At 43.7% G+C, this 18,701-nt stretch overlaps 1 protein-coding gene across 1 annotated transcript; it reads right to left on the bottom strand.

The window, feature by feature from the left end:
- Nucleotides 1–706: 706 nt before the first annotated feature.
- On the bottom strand, nucleotides 707–18,652 carry mtDNA-helicase (mitochondrial DNA helicase). Its single transcript, XM_089565299.1, has 15 exons — nucleotides 18,226–18,652; nucleotides 17,298–17,479; nucleotides 15,914–16,162; nucleotides 15,705–15,792; nucleotides 14,757–14,898; nucleotides 13,370–13,524; nucleotides 12,863–13,019; nucleotides 12,630–12,751; nucleotides 11,572–11,751; nucleotides 10,065–10,191; nucleotides 6,690–6,763; nucleotides 6,468–6,582; nucleotides 4,181–4,372; nucleotides 1,928–2,056; nucleotides 707–1,128 (listed from the first exon to the last, which is right to left on the bottom strand). The coding sequence occupies exons 2-15, from the start codon at nucleotides 17,434–17,436 to the stop codon at nucleotides 967–969; spliced, it is 2,031 nt and encodes a 676-aa protein (XP_089421425.1). The 5' UTR covers nucleotides 17,437–17,479; nucleotides 18,226–18,652; the 3' UTR covers nucleotides 707–966.
- Between the last annotated feature and the right edge of the window lie 49 nt (nucleotides 18,653–18,701).

The raw sequence follows: 18,701 nt of genomic DNA, 5'->3' as shown, positions 1-18,701 counted from the left end.
CGAAAACATTGCTTACAAGCTTGAGCTTAGTGGACTAGACGTGATCTATCTAAAGAAAAGACCTCCCACAGTGGCTCAGCGGTTTTGGCACTCGGTTACTGATACCAAGGTCACAAGTTCAATCCCGGTTGTGGCGGCCGGATTCCGATGGAGCACAATACAAAAATACCCGTGTGCTTTATGATGTCAGCTCACGTTAAAAAACCAAAGGCGATTTATGAGTAAATTATTCCACAGCCCTTCACTACGTTAATTCTCACAGTCCATGTATTTCTTTGGGAAATTAATACCGCACAATTTTATAAAGAAAAGCGTTACTGAAATGCAGTTACTGAGAAAATAAGTTTTCTGTACACAAATGCAAATTGGACAAGAATAATCTTTCCACATCAGAAATGCAAAAGAGGCACTTTCTCAAAATAAATGGCCAACACTGATGCACTAATATACTAGAATATTTTTAACTGTTTATCAACAGAGAAGTGTTTCTAACTTTTTTGAATACTACCAGTTTAGCAGGACTCTCATCTCACTCTTTATATACAGGATTGTTGATCTCAAAAACTGCCATGAAAACACAGAACAATTTAAAAATTCATTAATATATCTTACATTCCCGGAACTCAGTCACAAATGCAACCTTTAAAGTTCTTGCTACAGACTAGGCACTGTAAATTAAAAAGTTCACACAATCAGCAACAGTGGCGCAATTTTTCTGTTAAAGTCATTTTATTTACTGAGAGCTTCAGTGAGTGAAGCTACAAATTCATTTCAGCGCTTCGCATTCTTGTCTATAAATTACATTAATACGCTGCTCGCTCCAGCTGGCTGAAGCTGCAGCTATGCGATCACTGCAATATTATTCCATTCCTAATGACTACTACTTCACCAAAGGCCGAACAACACAGCAGCAACTGCCACAAGACCCTGAATCTGCTGCAAACAATGTTCGTGCAGCATGGACCCTCAAGATCGCCATGATGGAAGACCATTGTGAAAAGAGGCACTTTTTGGCTTCGTCTCTGATGGTTTCTTGAAAGGTGATGTGCTCTCCGAAAAGGTGAGGTTCTCCTTATTGAATTCCAGCGGCACTGATCCGATGTCTCCATCAAATCTGTTCTTGGTCACCTAAGGGACCAAAATTCCGTTAATACACAAGCACTATATCAGGAAAACAAGATATGCACAGACTACCTTTCAAACAAAAATCCAGGTGAGTTCTGTTCACAAGCTACCAACAAGACAAATGGTTGTCGTTGTTAGATATCAGACTCGAAGTAATACCAGGCAGTGCGGAACGGGCCCAGCTTTCAAACAAAACCAAGATGGCGGCCAATGGGGATGAGGTCGTGGGAAGCGACGGACGCAAGGTTCTCCGCATTTCGCTCCAAAATCGATATTTCCGGGTTTGTTAGGTGCGAAATATATATATTCCTATTTTAGTAGTTGAAGATCGAATTTACCCATGTAACTTTTTAGGCAAAACTTGTACTGAGCTCGAATCTGCCATTTTTGCAAAATCGAAATTTTCGCATTTTGTGATCATTTAAAGACCCACGTCCCCCTTTAATATCAGAATTCACAAGCATTTGTTGCAGCACCTTTCTAATTTGCCAGGCTCTCTTAAAAACGGCACAGTTGCATTTTGCCTGGTGTCTTCTTTTTCAATTTCCACTGTGCTTGTCACGATCTACAGTGAGATTCAAGACGGGAACATGCCAACACATGGCCTCTGTTCTGAGCAGCCTAGGTAATTTAATTCTGTTACGAGCCATATCATATTGGACACAGCAGGAACAGATGGCGCAGAAACTGTGGCTGCTTAGCGGTTGGCAAATGCACTAAGTTTCCTTGCATGTCACCTGCTCGCTTAGCCTGAAACACAGGCTTACGTGCTCTCTACTCCGCCATGCAAGGGACTACTAACCTGCAGGTGTTTGCGCCCCTGTTGAGAGCTCAGCCGCCTGTCCTGCAGGATGAGCACATTGTCTGCCTCCTGGCTGGCCTTGGCTCCACCAAAGATGGAACTTGTGCTGAGCTCCTCAGAGTCACGCTCCTGAGATGATGGCGTGAGGTTACTTTCAGCAGTCAGTACACGCACAACTGCATTTGCCAGCACATACCCCTGAGGCTATAGATGCAATGCCTTTCAACAAGCTTCTTTGGTATCTTTCCGATGTCTATCTTGCTCCTTATTGGTGAATTTTCCAGCAAAATCCTGAACAATGCCATGCCCTTCGACAAGCTTCTCATATCTTTCCAATGTCTACTTTGCTCCTTATTGGTGGGTTAGACAACTACTATCACATAACCACAGTGGCCGAAACATAATACCGTATTTTCCGGTGTATAAGACGCATTTTTTTTTCAAAAATCTTGCTGGTGCGTCCTATACAAGGGTGCGTCTCATATGCAAATTTTCCATTTTTTTTTTTTTGCGAATTCAGAAATTACTCAGGTTTATGTTCAAGCTTTCTTCACCGAGAAAATATTACTACCAATAACGCGGTCGTAACATGGTTAATACTTCAATACGGAGACCGCCGTGCGCAACTTTTTTAGGTGAACTTTATCATGAAACGGCGGGGTTGACCACTTCCGGGATCTTAAACACGCGGCCGTTTCGGAGGTCCCAAGCAAAGGTAATGTGAAATGCCAAAAGATGGCGACAGTCGCGCTTCTCGGCATTGTCAAGACAAGCCAAGAGAAGCCGATGTTTTTTTTTAGTCACCCTTTGCAAGTACGTAGTGCGAAGAGAATGCTTTAGACGTGTTGCCTTTTCGATAGCGCATCCGAAGATGAAGACTTTGAAGGTTTTATGTAAAAATAAATTGTTATGGACATAAAGAGAGTTCTTTCACTTTTTTTTTTCTTTTGTGCTTTTGGCACTGCTTGTATGCCGTGGTATAGCTCCCGTAGAATTTCTCGATGCGATAGTTCATCCAGCATGGAGAGACGCAGGAATGCCGGGAATACGAAGTTTCGTATTTGGCTGGTATGGCGTGAGTGTTGCCTTTTTCGATCACTTAGCGTTGCTTAAGAACTTCTCACACGTACGGTGCATTTTGCGATGGTCGCATAAGCATGTTTAATTAAGCCTCACTAGCCTAACTGGGTAAATTGGGGTGCGTCTTATATACCAACTTTTTCAATGACAGCCTGCATATATGGCGGGTGCGTGTTATACAAGGGTGCGTCTTGTACACCGGAAAATACGGTACATGCCATAAAATTTTTGCCACGAAAGGGACTGCCATAGCAGCAATACACTGTAGAAAGCTGCTTGCTGTCCACAAATTGGGCAAAGTTCCCATAAACTGGCTCTTTCTGGACAATTTTCTGGGGTCTTAACGGACTCTAGCCCACTATACAGCTTATCCCAGATATGCCAAATTATTGTTCAAATTTATTATCCAGAACAACATCCCCTTAGAAATCCCATAAAAAGGTATAGCACTACTGTTCGCGCTTACAGAACTCCCATTCACCGGAACATTTGAAATACCGAACAATGCATTGCGATCCTGCAGTAGTACTTCTAACAGCGCTCTCGCGATCACTTTTTGTGCACACAGCCACGTTGGCTACAAAGACTTGGGCACCTGCTAGCAAGGCTGGTGCTGTAAAACAAAGTGGCAATGTGAACACAGAGTGTGCTTGAGGCTAGATCAGTCTCTCGTATTCAGTGGTGGCCCTTGCCTGGCATAATATGCTCGCTTCACTGCCATGGACATAGCAGAAACAGACTGTACCCTAACTTTAATAAGTTTACACAGTACTAGTCACATGATTACACCACTTATGATGGGCAGTGGTTAGTTCCAACTTCCAAGGCATTGTTCGCTGCGGCTTCGATGCGAAGCAGGCTAGGCCTAGCGACGCCTAGCGAGGGGGCGCTATCATTACCCCAGTGGGTGGCACATCGCTAGCATGGACGCAGGGTGTTGTTATTGCATCTAGGTTACAGATAAGCTTACCTACTGCCATTTTTATGCATTGAATTACCGCTCTGGCAAACTATTTTACGATACCCTTCAATTTCAATGCATCTGGCATCAACTGCAACACACGCAGCCAATGCGATGACTTAAAAGTGAAGTAAGCCGATACTGAGGCTCGTTTGGCTTGCAGCATTTTTCAACAGCTTCCATGCATCACGCTTGAAAGCACAGACCCGTACCTTCCGTGGGTGCATGACGAGAGTAACGTGACAGTTGTGCTGGGTGGCAAAGCGTCGAAAAGCTGCGATCAGGAGGTCCTGCCTCCAGAAGCGGTCCACATTTGAGCTGTCCATGCCAACGCCCATCATGAACTGTACGTTGTCCACTACCACATGCTGAATGTCATGCACATAGACAGCATGAGACATGGCCTGTAGAATTAAATAAAAAATGGGAAGAGAGCAAAGGCAAGAGGTCAGAAAGCCTTGAATCTTGCCAAGCAAGCACAAGCCCTAGACATCACCTTACACTAAATTACAAGCTGGAACTAAACCAAATATTTGTGAACTCAGTACCATTCCATTGGCGCCTCTGAAATCGCACAGAGGCGCATCATTAACACCCCCATGTAAATTCAAGAACATCACGAAAAAGAATGAGGAAGCACACAACCCCGCTCATCCCACCTTGCCCAAAATTACTACATTAGAGTCTCGTCAATTTGAACATGCTTACTTTCATTATAACGGTTTGGTCCTGTCAATGTCAAGGTTACTAACAAGATTCCCGTCAATCTTACTTTCGCATTAATTGAACAAGTTTGCACTCCCGTTCGAACAATAGTCCACTGTATGCATGCATGACCCGGCTGTGATCCTATGTTAAAGCCCCAAAAATATGATCCCAAAGCATTTCCAAAAGCTGCCCCCCCCCCCCCCCCCCCCTAAAAAAAAAAGATATAGCATGACAAGCAGAGTCCCTACACATATTCTCTGCACAAAAATTTCTAACATTTATTGTGCAGATTCTGTCTGTTGTAGGTGTTTGAAGCTCTCAAAGCATTTGTGATAAAGTTTCTTTTTTCTTTAATCCGACCATAAATCCAGTCCTTACAGAACTTCTTTGTAAGCAAAGACTTCACCTAGCAAGCACATGGTTTTGTAGTCTTCCCATACAGAACACTGGGTCAGTTATGCTACTCTTAGGACCCTCATCTTTCAGGGTTTCCTTGACAGATAAGAATCTTTTAACTTCCATAGCTACAGTAGTACCCCCTATAGTAAGTCACTCAGACCAGCAAAAATCTTTACTATATCTGTTGTTGGCGATGGCATGGCTCTCAGAATGCTGTCTGGTAATTAGGCCACTAACTAAACACACACTGTCGGTCTACAAAAGAAACACTTGTAAACACCTTCTATCCTGCTCTTATCATTCATTAGCACTAATTATTTATTTCCAGTTATCACATTTTACGTTATAGTGTTTTCAATTTTGTCTAGGCTTGTATGCACGAGTATGATGTGACCATGTATATAACATGAGGGCAGGGGTTTGATTTCATAAGCAAACCAAAGCTTTACACGAAGATGGCATCATCTTCAGAGGCCTCAGTATCATTTAGGAGGCGACAGTTCAGAAATGAACCCAAAGCAACCGATCGATCGCGACAAAACCATCCACATATTTTCGCCATGCATCTGCTTCTTGCCACTGCTGCTTTGTGGTTCACGCAACTCAATGTAACGAATGCTCGCCAGCCTTTCTCCTCTCCTTCCCTACTTCTTATTGTTCTTTTACTGCCTTCCCTTTCTCAGTGGCCTGTGCTGCCTTCTTCAAGGGTTTAAGGCCAGCTGTTCTTTCTTCTTTTTATTTTTTCGCTCACGCTGCACACTTTGCCTTACAGCCCCAAGGCCTCTGAAAAGTTGGCTTCTCTTCACAGCTTAACAGCCTGGTGGTGAAGCTAACTAAAAGAGCACCATTTCAGTGCTTTTTACCCCCATTGGCCTCCAACTGTGGGCCTTTAAATTACGCTGCTACTTGTCTGTGGCACTGAGATGTCCCAGACTGCGAGTGTGCCATGACATCATCATTCTGTGGGAGCACGTCGCCATGGCCAGACGCTCTTTACTATAACTATTTCTTTATTAGCCTATACTACAAACGGAAAAAATGTACAGTTGTCTATGGAAGGCAAAATGGAACCGCAGTTTCACTTTACTATATCTGAGTTTACTGTAGTGGGGTTCAACTATAATTCCAAAATGTAAAGTAATAGAGACCCAGCGCACTCCATAATTAGCCCTGAACACATAACAAAGCTGATATTCTGGATGCTGATACACCAGCCAGAATGTCTGCGACGTGATTTGAATGTCTTCTGCAAACAACTGAGAAGCGTGGCACCTGGGAAAGAAAAACTATCCTGTTATGGTGCCTCAACCTCCCTTGCCTTCAAAAGGTCCTTGTTTAATTATCCAGAGAATTAGCAAGAGCAAAGTAAAGAAATAAAAAACAAAGGCTTACATCCATCACATTCTTCATGGTCTCCTCCCCATGAAATGTCATAAAATAAAGAGGCAGAAGCTCAAATTTGTCAGCCCATGAATCAAACTCTTCCATGTTGTTCTCTAGTGAAATCCTGAAAGAGACATAAGAGGCATACGCATCAAATGCAAGGGCACTTCCAGTTTGATTCCGAGAAGCTTGAAAAATGGCAAGGCAAATCGCTTTCCTGAATGCGCTTACCTGGAAAACTGGGTCAGCATTATCTTGGCCAATTTCTCGTTCTGAATTTCAAAGCTTCCCCACAGAGTGTTAACCTGCAAAAAATTGTTGCAAAGTGCAACAGCACATGTACAAAAGTTCGTGGAGGACTAAGTGAAGCTGCTTATATCGAATGGTCACCAGGTTATATAATGACAGAGAAGCTGCTTTCACTGAGAATGGAGCTTTTATAAGCTGGAAAGGGCCAAAAAATGAAACACAGGTATTGCCACTACAGGCTGTTTGCTACAAGAGCGAGATATATGCAGGGTGTCTTATGTGTGCGTGTATGGCCCTTTAGTTTTTCCAATCTGGCTTTTGTTGCCTTTGTGCAAACAAACATGCGGAACCAACAAACAAACTGTGAGAAAGTCAAGTACCTTTCTGTTGCGGATCTCCCAAGCTAGATCACATTACTATTTACCCGCAGCCAGTGATCACGTTGTCCACATTAATTTCGATATCATTAGTTTCAACTCAGTGGCAGAAAAAAAATATTCCAGCTTCAACTTTTTCTCAGCAATAAATCTGTCTTCCGCTGCCTAACAGACGTCAATGGAACCAAAATAAAGCCGAATAACTTAATTTCACTAGCAGAAAAAATATTGGATGGCACTACTCTAAGTGTCCCTTCAACTATTAGTCTGTGTACTAGTCAAAATGCACACCTGTGATGGTAATGCAATTACCCCACCGCATGAGAGCTTGTGGCCATTATATACAGCGGCAAATAAACAATAAAGCGGGTACTTTGCATCGGCTTGTAATGCACACTTCTCACACAGGGACTCCAAAAGCCAGAAGAAAAACCAAAGAACCAGAGATAAACAGGATGCCCTGTGTGCGATTTCATCCTTCGGTATACCTCATCAGGCTTTTGACGCCGCTGTACGAAAAATACACAGGACCAACTGGTCCAACAGTAGGTTTTAACCGGTTTAACCAAAACGCTCACCACAGCTGATTAATTCTACAACAGACTGCATGTGTTAAATTGCATAAGCTAGAAAGGCATCTCACAAGTAAAAACTGCAACACAGGGCATCCCTTACTGCACAGGAGACTAAAATACATGTACCTAATATTCCGACAAAAACATCAAAAAGACAGCCTAGGTGAACTTATAATAAAGAAACTGAACTTTAATTGTGTGATGTAATGATTGCACAGTTACAACATTTCATTTCATTTATTGTTTCCTTCTGTAATGTTTAACCGTCCAAAACCATGGCTTGATCTGATCCTCACTGCTCAAAAATTTCGCTGGAGTACAGCCCTGCTATCAACGTTTTTCATGAGACCGCAAAAAAAAAAAAAAGAGAAAATAGTAACAGTCAAGAAACGTAGTAGCCGACTACAGCGCATGTAAAAATTGCACATCGTTGTCTGCCACAATTTTTTGCCTTTCCTCGCAAGCACAACACGCTTCTCTGGAATACGCAAGGCTTTGCGGCTCTCGATTATTTTGCACGCACAGAAAGTCTGAAATGCCCTGCAATGGCTCTCCATCTGCCTGAACACCTGTCTACGGGTGGCGTCGAGGCAGCATGCATGGAGCAAGCCAAGTTAAAGGTGCACTGAAGAGGAATCTGAACTTGTCTTTTTGCCGCGGGAACTCCATCTACACGTTCCGAGCTTTCTTACAAACTGCGATTTACTGCCCTGTGTGGCCGATTTCCCCAATTAAATCGAATTAACGTCCGGCTCCCGCCTTTTTTTTTTAAATTCTGCCTCGTACGGTGGGCGGAGTCGACCAACGCGTGCAGTGCCTTTCACCCAGTCCCGTGGCGGCTTGCCGCTCTGTCATCGGCGGAGTAATACGTAGTAGTCCGCAGAAGCAAATAGTCAGCGCGTATTTTTATTTCTGTGGGCTTATTTTGCGGCTATATTATCTGCGAATGAAACTATTTATTCATGGAAACCTAAAAAACAAAATAAAGCGAAAGCAAAGCCTCCACGGGACTGGGTGAAAGGCGCTCCACGCGTTGGTCGACTCTGCCCACCGTACGAGGCAGAATTAAAAAAAAAAGGCGGGAGCCGGACGTTAATTCGTTTTAATTGGGGAAATCGGCCACACCGGGCAATAAGTGACTGTTTCTAAGAATGCTAGGAACGTGTGGATCGAGTTCCCGCGGTAAAAAGACATGTTCAGAATCCTCTTCAGTGCACCTTTAAGCTACAGCATCCGGGCGCTGTTTTCACAGTGGCAGCTTTAATCCTGCACAATCCTCACCTGTCTGAATCTATAAACGGTGTCTTTTAGCAACACAAGGAAAGCGGATGACAGACACAAAAGCCTCAGAGCCAATTTGCGCAACTGCATCTGGTACAATGCTGTCCGCACGGTGTCTGCCACGACAGAGCTTCATTTCTGTGTCTTAGGTTGTTTGCACTCACAGTGCAATGGCGATGGAAGTGTATCAACTGCCACAACAAAGTTTGGGCCTCCCGTAAGATTGCATGGCACTAGCATGATAGAGTGCTCCAGAGGCTGCCGAACATGGTGGCATTCAAGTGCCTACGAAGTGCAGAGTTCCACTTTGGCCGGTATGCTGTCTCCATTCCACATGAGCTCAATGTAGGACATCAAAATGCCAGCATGAGAGAAAACACTACCGCGATGTGACAATAGCAACATACCAAGCAGAACGCTGCCACAATTTTAAATTCAGTGAATGGAGATCAAACAAACTGCAGTATCCTGTTGGAAGCCTGAAGCGAATTAACACATGCGGACATTCGTGCAGCAGCGGCCACCATGCTGCCACTTCTTGACTCGCTACTTTCATGTTTTGTGCTGCACAGTTCAGTGCCCATTTTGCCCTTTCTTCCCTTCCCTACTCCTCATGGTTCTTTCATTCACTGTCTTCTCTTCTTTCCAAACAGCCTGCACCGTCTTCTTTCCGCATTTGTAGCAGCTCTTTCTCGCCACAGCATGCCATAGGCTTTGCCTCGATGATCAGGGTCATCAAAGGTGGCTTTTCCCCGCATCTCACAAGCCTGGTGGCTGAGCTCCAGTGCGTATATCAAAGAACAGCGAAAAAAAAAAAACTACAGACGATCAATACAGTTGATGCGGCAGAGTAATGCACCAGCATTGGTGCGAATGGCTGCATTTGTTAACACGCAGAAGGCTCCCCGTGGAATACTGAAGATTCTTTGTTCTCAATTTGTGCAATTAAAAAGTTTCCTGTCGCACAAAATACTAATGGGCCTTAAGCATGGTTGCCCGTGGAAGCTAGGACGGGACCGGCTCATGAAAATGTAAAACCCAGGAAAACGCAGCATCTGGGAACGCGACAATGGGATTCTACTGTATAAGCCACAAAAAAATGAAGTTGAAAGAAATATGCATACCCCCTGCATGCAAAGGTCCAGGGAATACTCGCACATAAACGTGGTCTTGCCTGAACCAGTGGGACCCGTAAACACCGTCAACTCCCCTGTCCGAAAACCCTTGAGCAGTCGAACAAGCCCAGGAAACCTGAAAGCAAAGCACAGGCTGCATTGAAAATGCTTCATGGCCCAGCAGGTCCATCTGTTAGTTATTTAACCTTACTTAATCTGACAGAGTACAAAAATGTGCATGTTCTAATGAGTGGCCAACATGAGTTGCATCCTTCTATAGAGCGCTATGTATTTTTTTACATTTCGAAACGAAAGCTTTACTAGCTTAGCGGCGCCGATTCCACGGTGTCTGCACGAATGATCTTGAACAGGAGGAGCGGCGCTGCGTAAGTAACCACATGAAGTACCACGTGACTCACAGCAGCTGCAGCCGCGTGCTACACCACCACCGTGGTCACTGCACGGACCGCTGCACGCTGCCTATCCAGTGTCTCGCTACGGATGAAGCAAGTCAGCCAGAGCTGGTGTCCTCGAGAGTGGACATTGCCAACATTGCCAACCGTGCAAGGGATTTAGCAATCAACAGGGGGCACAAATGCGCTAAACAGCCAGCTGAAACCGATGAAAAGCGGGAGCTTCAAAAGCAAAGGAAAGGCGCATAACTGGCCCCCTAGGACAGCGGACGCCTCAGACGTGGCATGGTGTGGCGGTAGTGACAGATGTGTGCCGCATGCGCTGGCATCGGCAATGCTGTGGCAGAAAGGCGGCACTGAAGCTATAGGCTAGGGTGGCAGGGTGGGCGCGCTGCCTATCTAGTGTCCAAACACACTCAACCTAACAGACGCCAACAGACGCCAAGATTGTGTTCATTGGCATTGGAGCGCTGACAACCTTCTAGACTCCCTTGATTTTGAGAAAAGGAAGGGCGCATAAATGGCTCCCTGGGTCAGTAGACGCCTCAATCGCACTTTGAGGTACATGGCAGTGGTGCCAGTGAGATGTAAGCTGCATGCCTTAGCCCTGACAACGTTGTGGCAGACATGCAGCACTGCAGAAATAGGCCGCAGCATGACTGCACACCGGTTATGCAAGCGTGACTTTCTCTTGCATAGCCAGGGTTAGCTGAGCTAAGTTGCAGACATTTTTTAACCCTTAGCTCAAGTTACAATGAGCACTCTGCATAACCCAGCCGTGCATACTAATCATGTTTAGCTAAACGACTCTGGTTAAATTTGACCATGTTGGTTTCTTTAACGTACATCAAATCGTCCAAAAATGGGCATTTCTGTACACTGCCCATGTTGAGATGTGGCCAACAACTCAAAGCTCGGTAGCAAAACAAAATTATAGCCAGAAAACCATATTAGAACATTCGCAACAGAAAACAGGAATGCAAATTCGAATTACCACCTGCAAACAAAAAGGCTAACAGAAAGAATGGCTAATGCCAAAACGCTGAAGCAGTACTATTTGACCAGTGTCATGTCACTGTGCTCAGACTCAGTGGGTGACTGACCTCTGCCAGCGAACGCCCACAAACGTGTCCATGTTCTGCAGCAGGTCGGCCACCGCTGCCCTCAGGCTGTGGAAAGTGGTGATGGCACGATGGCTCACTGGCTGGCACCTCTTCAGCACATCTGGAAGCTGGCTTCGAGGCTTGGCCTGCAGGGCTGCCAGTGGGTAGCCCTCCTTGGGCCTAAAGGGAAAGAAAACTGACTTCAAACTCATTTCACTCCTGACATTTCACTGTAGCTGTAGAGATGTGAAAGCTTTCTTTGGCTCCTCAAAAATTATTTCATCTACTGAGGGACATTGAGGACAAACTAAGCTTACCTTTATTATTGATTACTGCCTCCTAATGACAAACAGGCAATTTTGACTCAGAACGGAGCGTTCATAAGCAGGTGTCACTGGCACCATGGTTTTCAAAAACAAATGACAATAATATTGATACTGATTTTCACACACGGATCTCTGACACCGGGCCACATTACCTTCACTTCCAAATAGTGATCATGAAATCCTTTTAAGTCTTGACGACATCCCTCCGGATCAATTGGCGGGAAAAAGGTGTTTAATTTTTTAAATCCAATTTTCTCAGCAATGCAGCTTCTACTGCCACAACAATACCAACATAACCAAAAAGATAAAAATATTCAATTGTCAAAAAGAACAAAAATTGTATGGAGTTGTCCTTTGCATGATAGCAACTGAAGCCTGCACAGCATGGACTAGCAGAAGCGACAGTGGTCATGTAAACTTAAAAAACAAATTCTCGCTATTTTATATAGGTTTGTTAAATTTCAGCCCAAGGATTCTGTACTCGCTACACTTTGAGCAAAATGGTTGGCATGCGACCACAAGAAACAAGTTAGATGACTGAGCCGGTCGATTTCACACAACATTTAAAGGTAACGTCACAGCACATTCTGCCTAAAACTCTCCAGACACACCAAAAAATTTCAAACCTTCACACATTTCCATTGGCTAAGATAACCTGTTCAGAATCAACCCATGATCTGGAGCTGAAGTTACTCCTAAAGTGTCAGACAAATAAGAGCTAGCAGTACACACCTGACATAGTAGCACCTTTTTTCACCCAGCTTCCTTGCAAAGACCTTGACGGACTCCCAGTCCTGAAGGCGGTTGCCAAACCACAGGGTGATCTTGTCAAACTGCTCAAACAAGGGCAGCACCTGCATTGTTATTACAAAAGGGGTGAGGGAGAACATTCAACAAGTGAAGGTGCTGCACAGAGTGGCCTCTGTGAAACGAAAGCAAAGAGAAGTGAAAGGAACGAGGCAAACCTCTAGAGGCAGGTTCGAGGTTCCGGACAGGAGGGTGGCCACAGGCAGGTTGGTCTCCTGGACCACAGCCAGGGCGTCCTTTTCAGTAGCAGTCAGGATGAGCTCCTGGTGGCCCCTCTTGATCCTATGCCAGCCAAAGAGGCCAACTACTGTTGACCTGCGGGATGCATGGCGAGCACTGGAGTGTCAAGCAAGAGACACTAGAGTGTCACATAGTAACTTCCCCAAGCGATGAAACAAAAAAGGCAGGAGGAAGTATAAAATTTTCAGCCATCAAGAGCCCCAAAACTTCCCTTGATGCTGCTCCCGCAGGCTGCAGCTGTGCACACGAATGGCCCTTGAACATTCCATCACTCAACAGTGATTACCCATCAATGAGTGCTTAGATGTTCATGTGACATGGATATTGCACATTAATCTCATTAACTGCAATAACAAATGCTGCACGCATATGCTTGGCAAAATAAAATAAAAATTTTAATAACAAAGAAGAGTCTAAATCATTACCTAGGAAAGACATTTGTTGCTTCATGGTCCCCTGTTACCCCAACGGATTTGAGGGCAACAAGTTTCTTGCTTGGTCCGTAAATGGGAAACAGAATGCTGGACTCATCTTCGGACAGGCGGACATCCATTGCCTTCATGGTAACCGGGTGTATCCTCTGTACCAACAAGCAAACACAGTACGGTTTAAATCTCGTTGACATGGCATGGTACGGCATGCTATAATTTAGTATGGTGCGGCATGAGCAGTTTAACATCGTGAAATTGCATGGGGGCTATGAGATATGGCACAGTGAAGGGCTTTAGATTAGCTTGGAGCACGTGGGTTTTTTCAAAGTGCATTGACATTTCAGAGCATATGTGCATTTTTGCATCGCACCTCCAAGAAAGTGCGGCCCCTGTGGCCAAGATTTCATCATGTGACCAGGAGCTTGGCAACTCATTGCCAGAGCCATTGAGCAATTGCAGCAAGCTTTGAATCTCACTCCTGCATCCTGAACATAGGTTACAGAGAGACACTGTGCCTTGCATTTTAGCAGCATGATACTTTAACAGCTAAGGGCATGACATGGTATGCATAGTAGGCTATGCAAGGTTACCGTGTGTTAAAAGAACCCCAGGAGGTAGAAATTAATCCAGCATCCTCCATTACTGCACCTGTTTCTTTCCTCACCACCAGCATTCCAAAATGGCAGATGTTAAGACACAGGCGAATGCTATATATATATATATATATACATTTTGCCATATGTGTAATATACTGTCTTTCTTATTAGGCAATTTTTTTTTGTTAACTTTTAGCACAACATTCAATAAACCTTTCTTCAAAAACTTTTGCTATTGGAAGAGCATTTCATACATTTCAGTATGCTGCAATAAGAACTAACAAGCTTTTTGCGGAAGAAAGGGTTACCTTTTTTAGACCTTTGAAAAAATGCCAACATCTCATAGTAAGGACACAGTAAAATTGAATTAGTGTAATTGCATTGTATTGGTGAGTGTCTGGCAGCTCGACCCAAAAATTGAAAATACAGCCAAGATGCCAAGGCAGTCACTGAACAATGCCATGTACTACTGGTGCCAAAGTTCAGAATACATAGAAGTCACAACAAAATAAATTTTCATGCAGTATAGCCAAGTGAGCATCCACTACAAAGCACAGTCTGCATTTCTGTGTAAAATTAAAGCCATTCAGAGCTCAGTGCCCAGTTCCACACACATACAGGCATGCACAGAGGCTGGCATGCAGGCACCCACATTCATGTTCCCAAGCATAGCCATTTGTCGGCACTTATCCTGATGTTAGGTGCTCCAACCAGACACACACTGTTTCATTCCTTCCTGGAGACAACACTACTAGTATCAAGAAATGCTGAGCATATGAACACACCTGGAGGCCAAACCTGCTAATGACTTGTTGTAACAGTGATGACTCAGCATCTGCCAGCCGTGTGGAAGACTCATAGAGGGACTGCACATCCCTGGTTTCTTGCTCATCAGGGAAGACAGCAGACCCGACGCTCATTTTTTGCCTGAAGAGAGAACAACGCAGCCAGCCATACTGAATGAAAACTTCAAACAAAGAATGTCGATTGGAAGCCCCAAAAAAGAACTTACAGAAAAAAAAAAGAAGCATGAATTTTGGGTTTACCTCGTGGTTCTTAGAAATATTAAAGTTCACTCAGCAACTTTAAATGATTTGTTTCAATTCAGCATTTCTTGTGACAATAAAACTATGAAACTAATAACATGTCTGCATGTCGTGCGCTTCAGTCTTTCTTCAGATAAAGTGTACGACTTCCTACTGCAATTTTCTTTCCTTCTTTTTTGCTAAACAAAACTAGTCTGATTGCCACATATGCCAGAATAAGCAACTGCTCCACAAAGCCTCTAAAATTGCCTGCCACTTTTTATTTCTTTCACACTGCGGACCTTGTACAGGTCCGGGCAGGGTGGGTACAGTGATAGCAACAACAAAAAAATAAATAAATAAACAAAGTTAAAAGGTACCAAACCACGCTGAAATGCAATAAACAATCATTCCAATTGGTTACAGTGTGTGGAAAAATAAAAATTTGAATAAATCTATTCGTGCAAAATACGGCGTCAGAGAATGCGGATGACTGTGGCCGATAGATAGGGTGATGGGTTGATTGCTAGATTCCAATTCCAAAGGAGGAAAGAAATTGTAACCATAAATTTTTCCTTCGTTGTTCGAGACATTGGATACCATTAGCCTGCATTATTTCAGACGGCAAATCATACGGTAAAATTTTGAGTAAGTAAACCTTATAGCTTTCCTGTGTACTTTTTCAAGACGGTTATAATATCCACCAACCTGAGCTCTGCCATCTCTTCGATTGCAAAATAATCTTGAAGATTTCGCCAGCTGGTCACAACTTGGCACTTGTAGCATGTGAACAGACCTAAGCAGGTAAAAAAAAAGGGGGGTGTTTTACCTTTGGCACCCAGCGAATGCAATAAACTTTGACCTTCTACAATCGACAAAGTGATGTGCTCACCAGAAGCAATGACCATCTACTTTACCTGTTATAACGTTGATGAATGCCATTTCCGGAGCAGTCTTATGAGTGTCTGCACAAGAACCGTGCTGACAAATAGGGCACAGAACCTTGAGACATGTGTAGCCCTCTTCGAACCCAACAGAATTCTCCCTGAGGACCTTTTTGATTTTTGACACAGTGACGGGAGCAATGTCGGTTGCATTAAGCACTGTTGCCATGGTCCGCCTTTGGATGAGGCCATTTGGAAGTGCCAGAGAATGCCTTTGCATACCTGCAATTAACAGGAGGTGATAGGCTATGAGCAACACTCACTAATGGAGACATTTGTGGCTGGCCATCCACCTTTCTCATAACATGATAATTTTTTCTATATACAGAGCTGGTTGAAAACAAACAAAAATGAACGCTGAACATGGACACTGCAAACAAATGCACACGGAACGACCACTGGCATCATGGGAGAGATTACGTCTCAACAACAATGCTCTCACAATGAAGTATTTTGTAGCATGGAGCAACATCTTCCGAATGATGCATGGATAATAAGATACAAAACATGAAATGCATCAAAACAGTAAAGGAAAAAATACACAATAGTGCCACCAGATGCGTTTGGCCCAACCATTACAGCAATTTCTCAGTTCGCATGCCACGCGTTTGACCACCCCAGGGAAAAGCAATTAATCCATTGGTTCAATTTTGAGTTGCTCAAATAAAAGCACTGCTTTCTCCACCAGAGAGAAATAATAGCAATGAGCTTGATTATTTGACTGCATTAACTCCTTAACAGGGAAGAACATCTTTCACAACCTTTAGATGTGCAATTTTAGAGCTTTCAACCTGGGGAGTGCGTCGAAAAATGCCACTTGTTTGTTGTCAACGGCGCGAAGTGCACCAAGTAAGTTTACTGCTTCGCTTGTAGAAACTAATATGAAGCATGTCTAAGCAATTCTACTGGAAATTATTTGCAACAGAGGGTGTGAATATTGATCGTCTTTGACAGAAACCGCAAAGTATGCAGCATATATGCTCGAAAGTGGCACAAGTTTCCCTCTGTTCCACATATGCTTCAAGATGTATGTCACAAAGAAACAAAGAAAAATGGGAGGAGCAAAAGAATTGAACTTTGAGATGTCACGGCTTTTAAGAAAAAAGGAGGTAGGTTTCATTTATTACACGTAACAAACTGCTGTGTTCATTTTGGGCAAGGAACTCCACAGGGCATGGTTGGTAAGGAAAAAAAGAAAACTCCCTAGCAACAATGTCAATTCTTTTAAATGTCTTTTAATCTGGTTCGCTTTATTTTTGTTGCCAACAGTGCACTTCATTTCGGTCAGAAAGAAGAAAAAAATGGAAAGGGAGAGAATTTTTGCATACAAAATATGTACGATTGAAAATTGTCTTACCATGCAGCTGTTTCATAATGAAGTTGTAGCGTACATAGGACAAGCCGGAGACACTAGAGGTCACGCCTGCCACATCGGCTACTTTTGTGTCAGGACACCTTGTCAAAAGGTAGGAATACCGCATTAACTTGCCAGCCATATCTCAGCATCCCTATCAGATATTCTTCTGACACCGAAGTTCACTTTTGGAGAAAAAGAGGAGGGACAGGAAAGAATAAGCACCAATTAAAAATGCGCACAGGTATACAGCTTAGCACATCTGATGCACCTTCACAAGGGATTTTGCAATATATGCTGAAATGAGCAATGACATCACCTAAGAGTGAAATTTCCTATATTTTATTGCTAAACCATGAAAATCAAGGGTGAAGAATTACAATTTTGACTTAATTTAGATTATTTTTATTCTTTTTCATACATCATTGTTTTCATGGCTCTCCAACCATTGCAGGGGAGAAAGTTAGAATATTTCTGTGTTTGCGGAAGATAGTGTAAAAGCACCCCCCCCCCCCCCTCCTTCGGGCATCTGCGCAGTCTTTGTACGCATGTATGTGGTATAGAGGTAATTTTTTCCTGATAATTTCTATTAAGTGTTTGAATTCCTGATTACAACTAAAGCGCCAGGCCGGAGATGGCGGAGTACAATATTTTTAAAAGAAAAGATAATGCTTAAGCGTTCACAAGCAGCACACAGTACAATGTGCAACTTAGGGCGTAGTGCGCAAAAAATCAGATCAGCTGCTCCAAGTCGTTTTTGAAAATCGAAAAAGGAGCAAGACGTGGGCAGTTCTAAAATGCGAGCAGCACGATCAACCAATTTTATCACTAGCTTCCGAGTTCTCATCTGACAAATCTATTCTTTTGGGATTCACTTACAAAGCTGTAACTCCTCACGTAAAACGGCGATGCAAGCGTTACGGGTACTTACCTTCTAGGCGACGAGCGCCAAATTTCAGCGTAAACAAAGCAGTAGAAAGGCGGTTCTCGCTCGAATACCCGTTTTTCAAGATGCCACTTTACCTAAACAACCAAATATCACAAACTCCCATCCAAATTAATGCGTAAACTCGCTTCACACCGTTCAATTAATCTGCGATGCCGAAAAGCGCGCGGCGGGGCACGCGCGCCCCGATTGATGCAACCCCAACGTGCCGAAACAAGCTCGAAATCGGTCAATGCACGCCATGTGCTTTCTATTGTTGCTAGCATACCGACGCAAATAATTGCCAACTTTAGGCATAGTTTTCGTGTGCGTTGCGTCAGTAACGGTTAACGCACATTTTCGTGACATCGGTTTTTTAAAGAACTGCTAAGGAAAGCAACTGCAGCATTTGCGTAAGAAAAGAGCTGGAAACTATACAGAAAATACAAGACGTTAGTAGGTGTTAAAGACCTTTATTTGTG

The sequence above is a fragment of the Amblyomma mixtum genome, chromosome 1 (genome assembly GCF_055824585.1).
Source record: "Amblyomma mixtum isolate Tamu chromosome 1, ASM5582458v1, whole genome shotgun sequence".
Classification (NCBI taxonomy): Eukaryota; Metazoa; Arthropoda; class Arachnida; order Ixodida; family Ixodidae; genus Amblyomma; species Amblyomma mixtum.
This window is presented reverse-complemented; position numbering and strand designations above follow the sequence as displayed.

Coding starts and splice junctions, on each gene's coding strand:
- mtDNA-helicase (XM_089565299.1), bottom strand. CDS start 17,436: ATGGCTGGCAAGTTAATGCGGTATTCCTACCTTTTGACAAGGTGTCCT. Junction 10,192..11,571: donor GTGGGCGTTCGCTGGCAGAG/GTCAGTCACCCA, acceptor CTTTGCTTTCAG/GTTTCCTGGGCTTGTTCGAC. Junction 2,057..4,180: donor TCGTCATGCACCCACGGAAG/GTACGGGTCTGT, acceptor CCATCATCTCAG/GAGCGTGACTCTGAGGAGCT.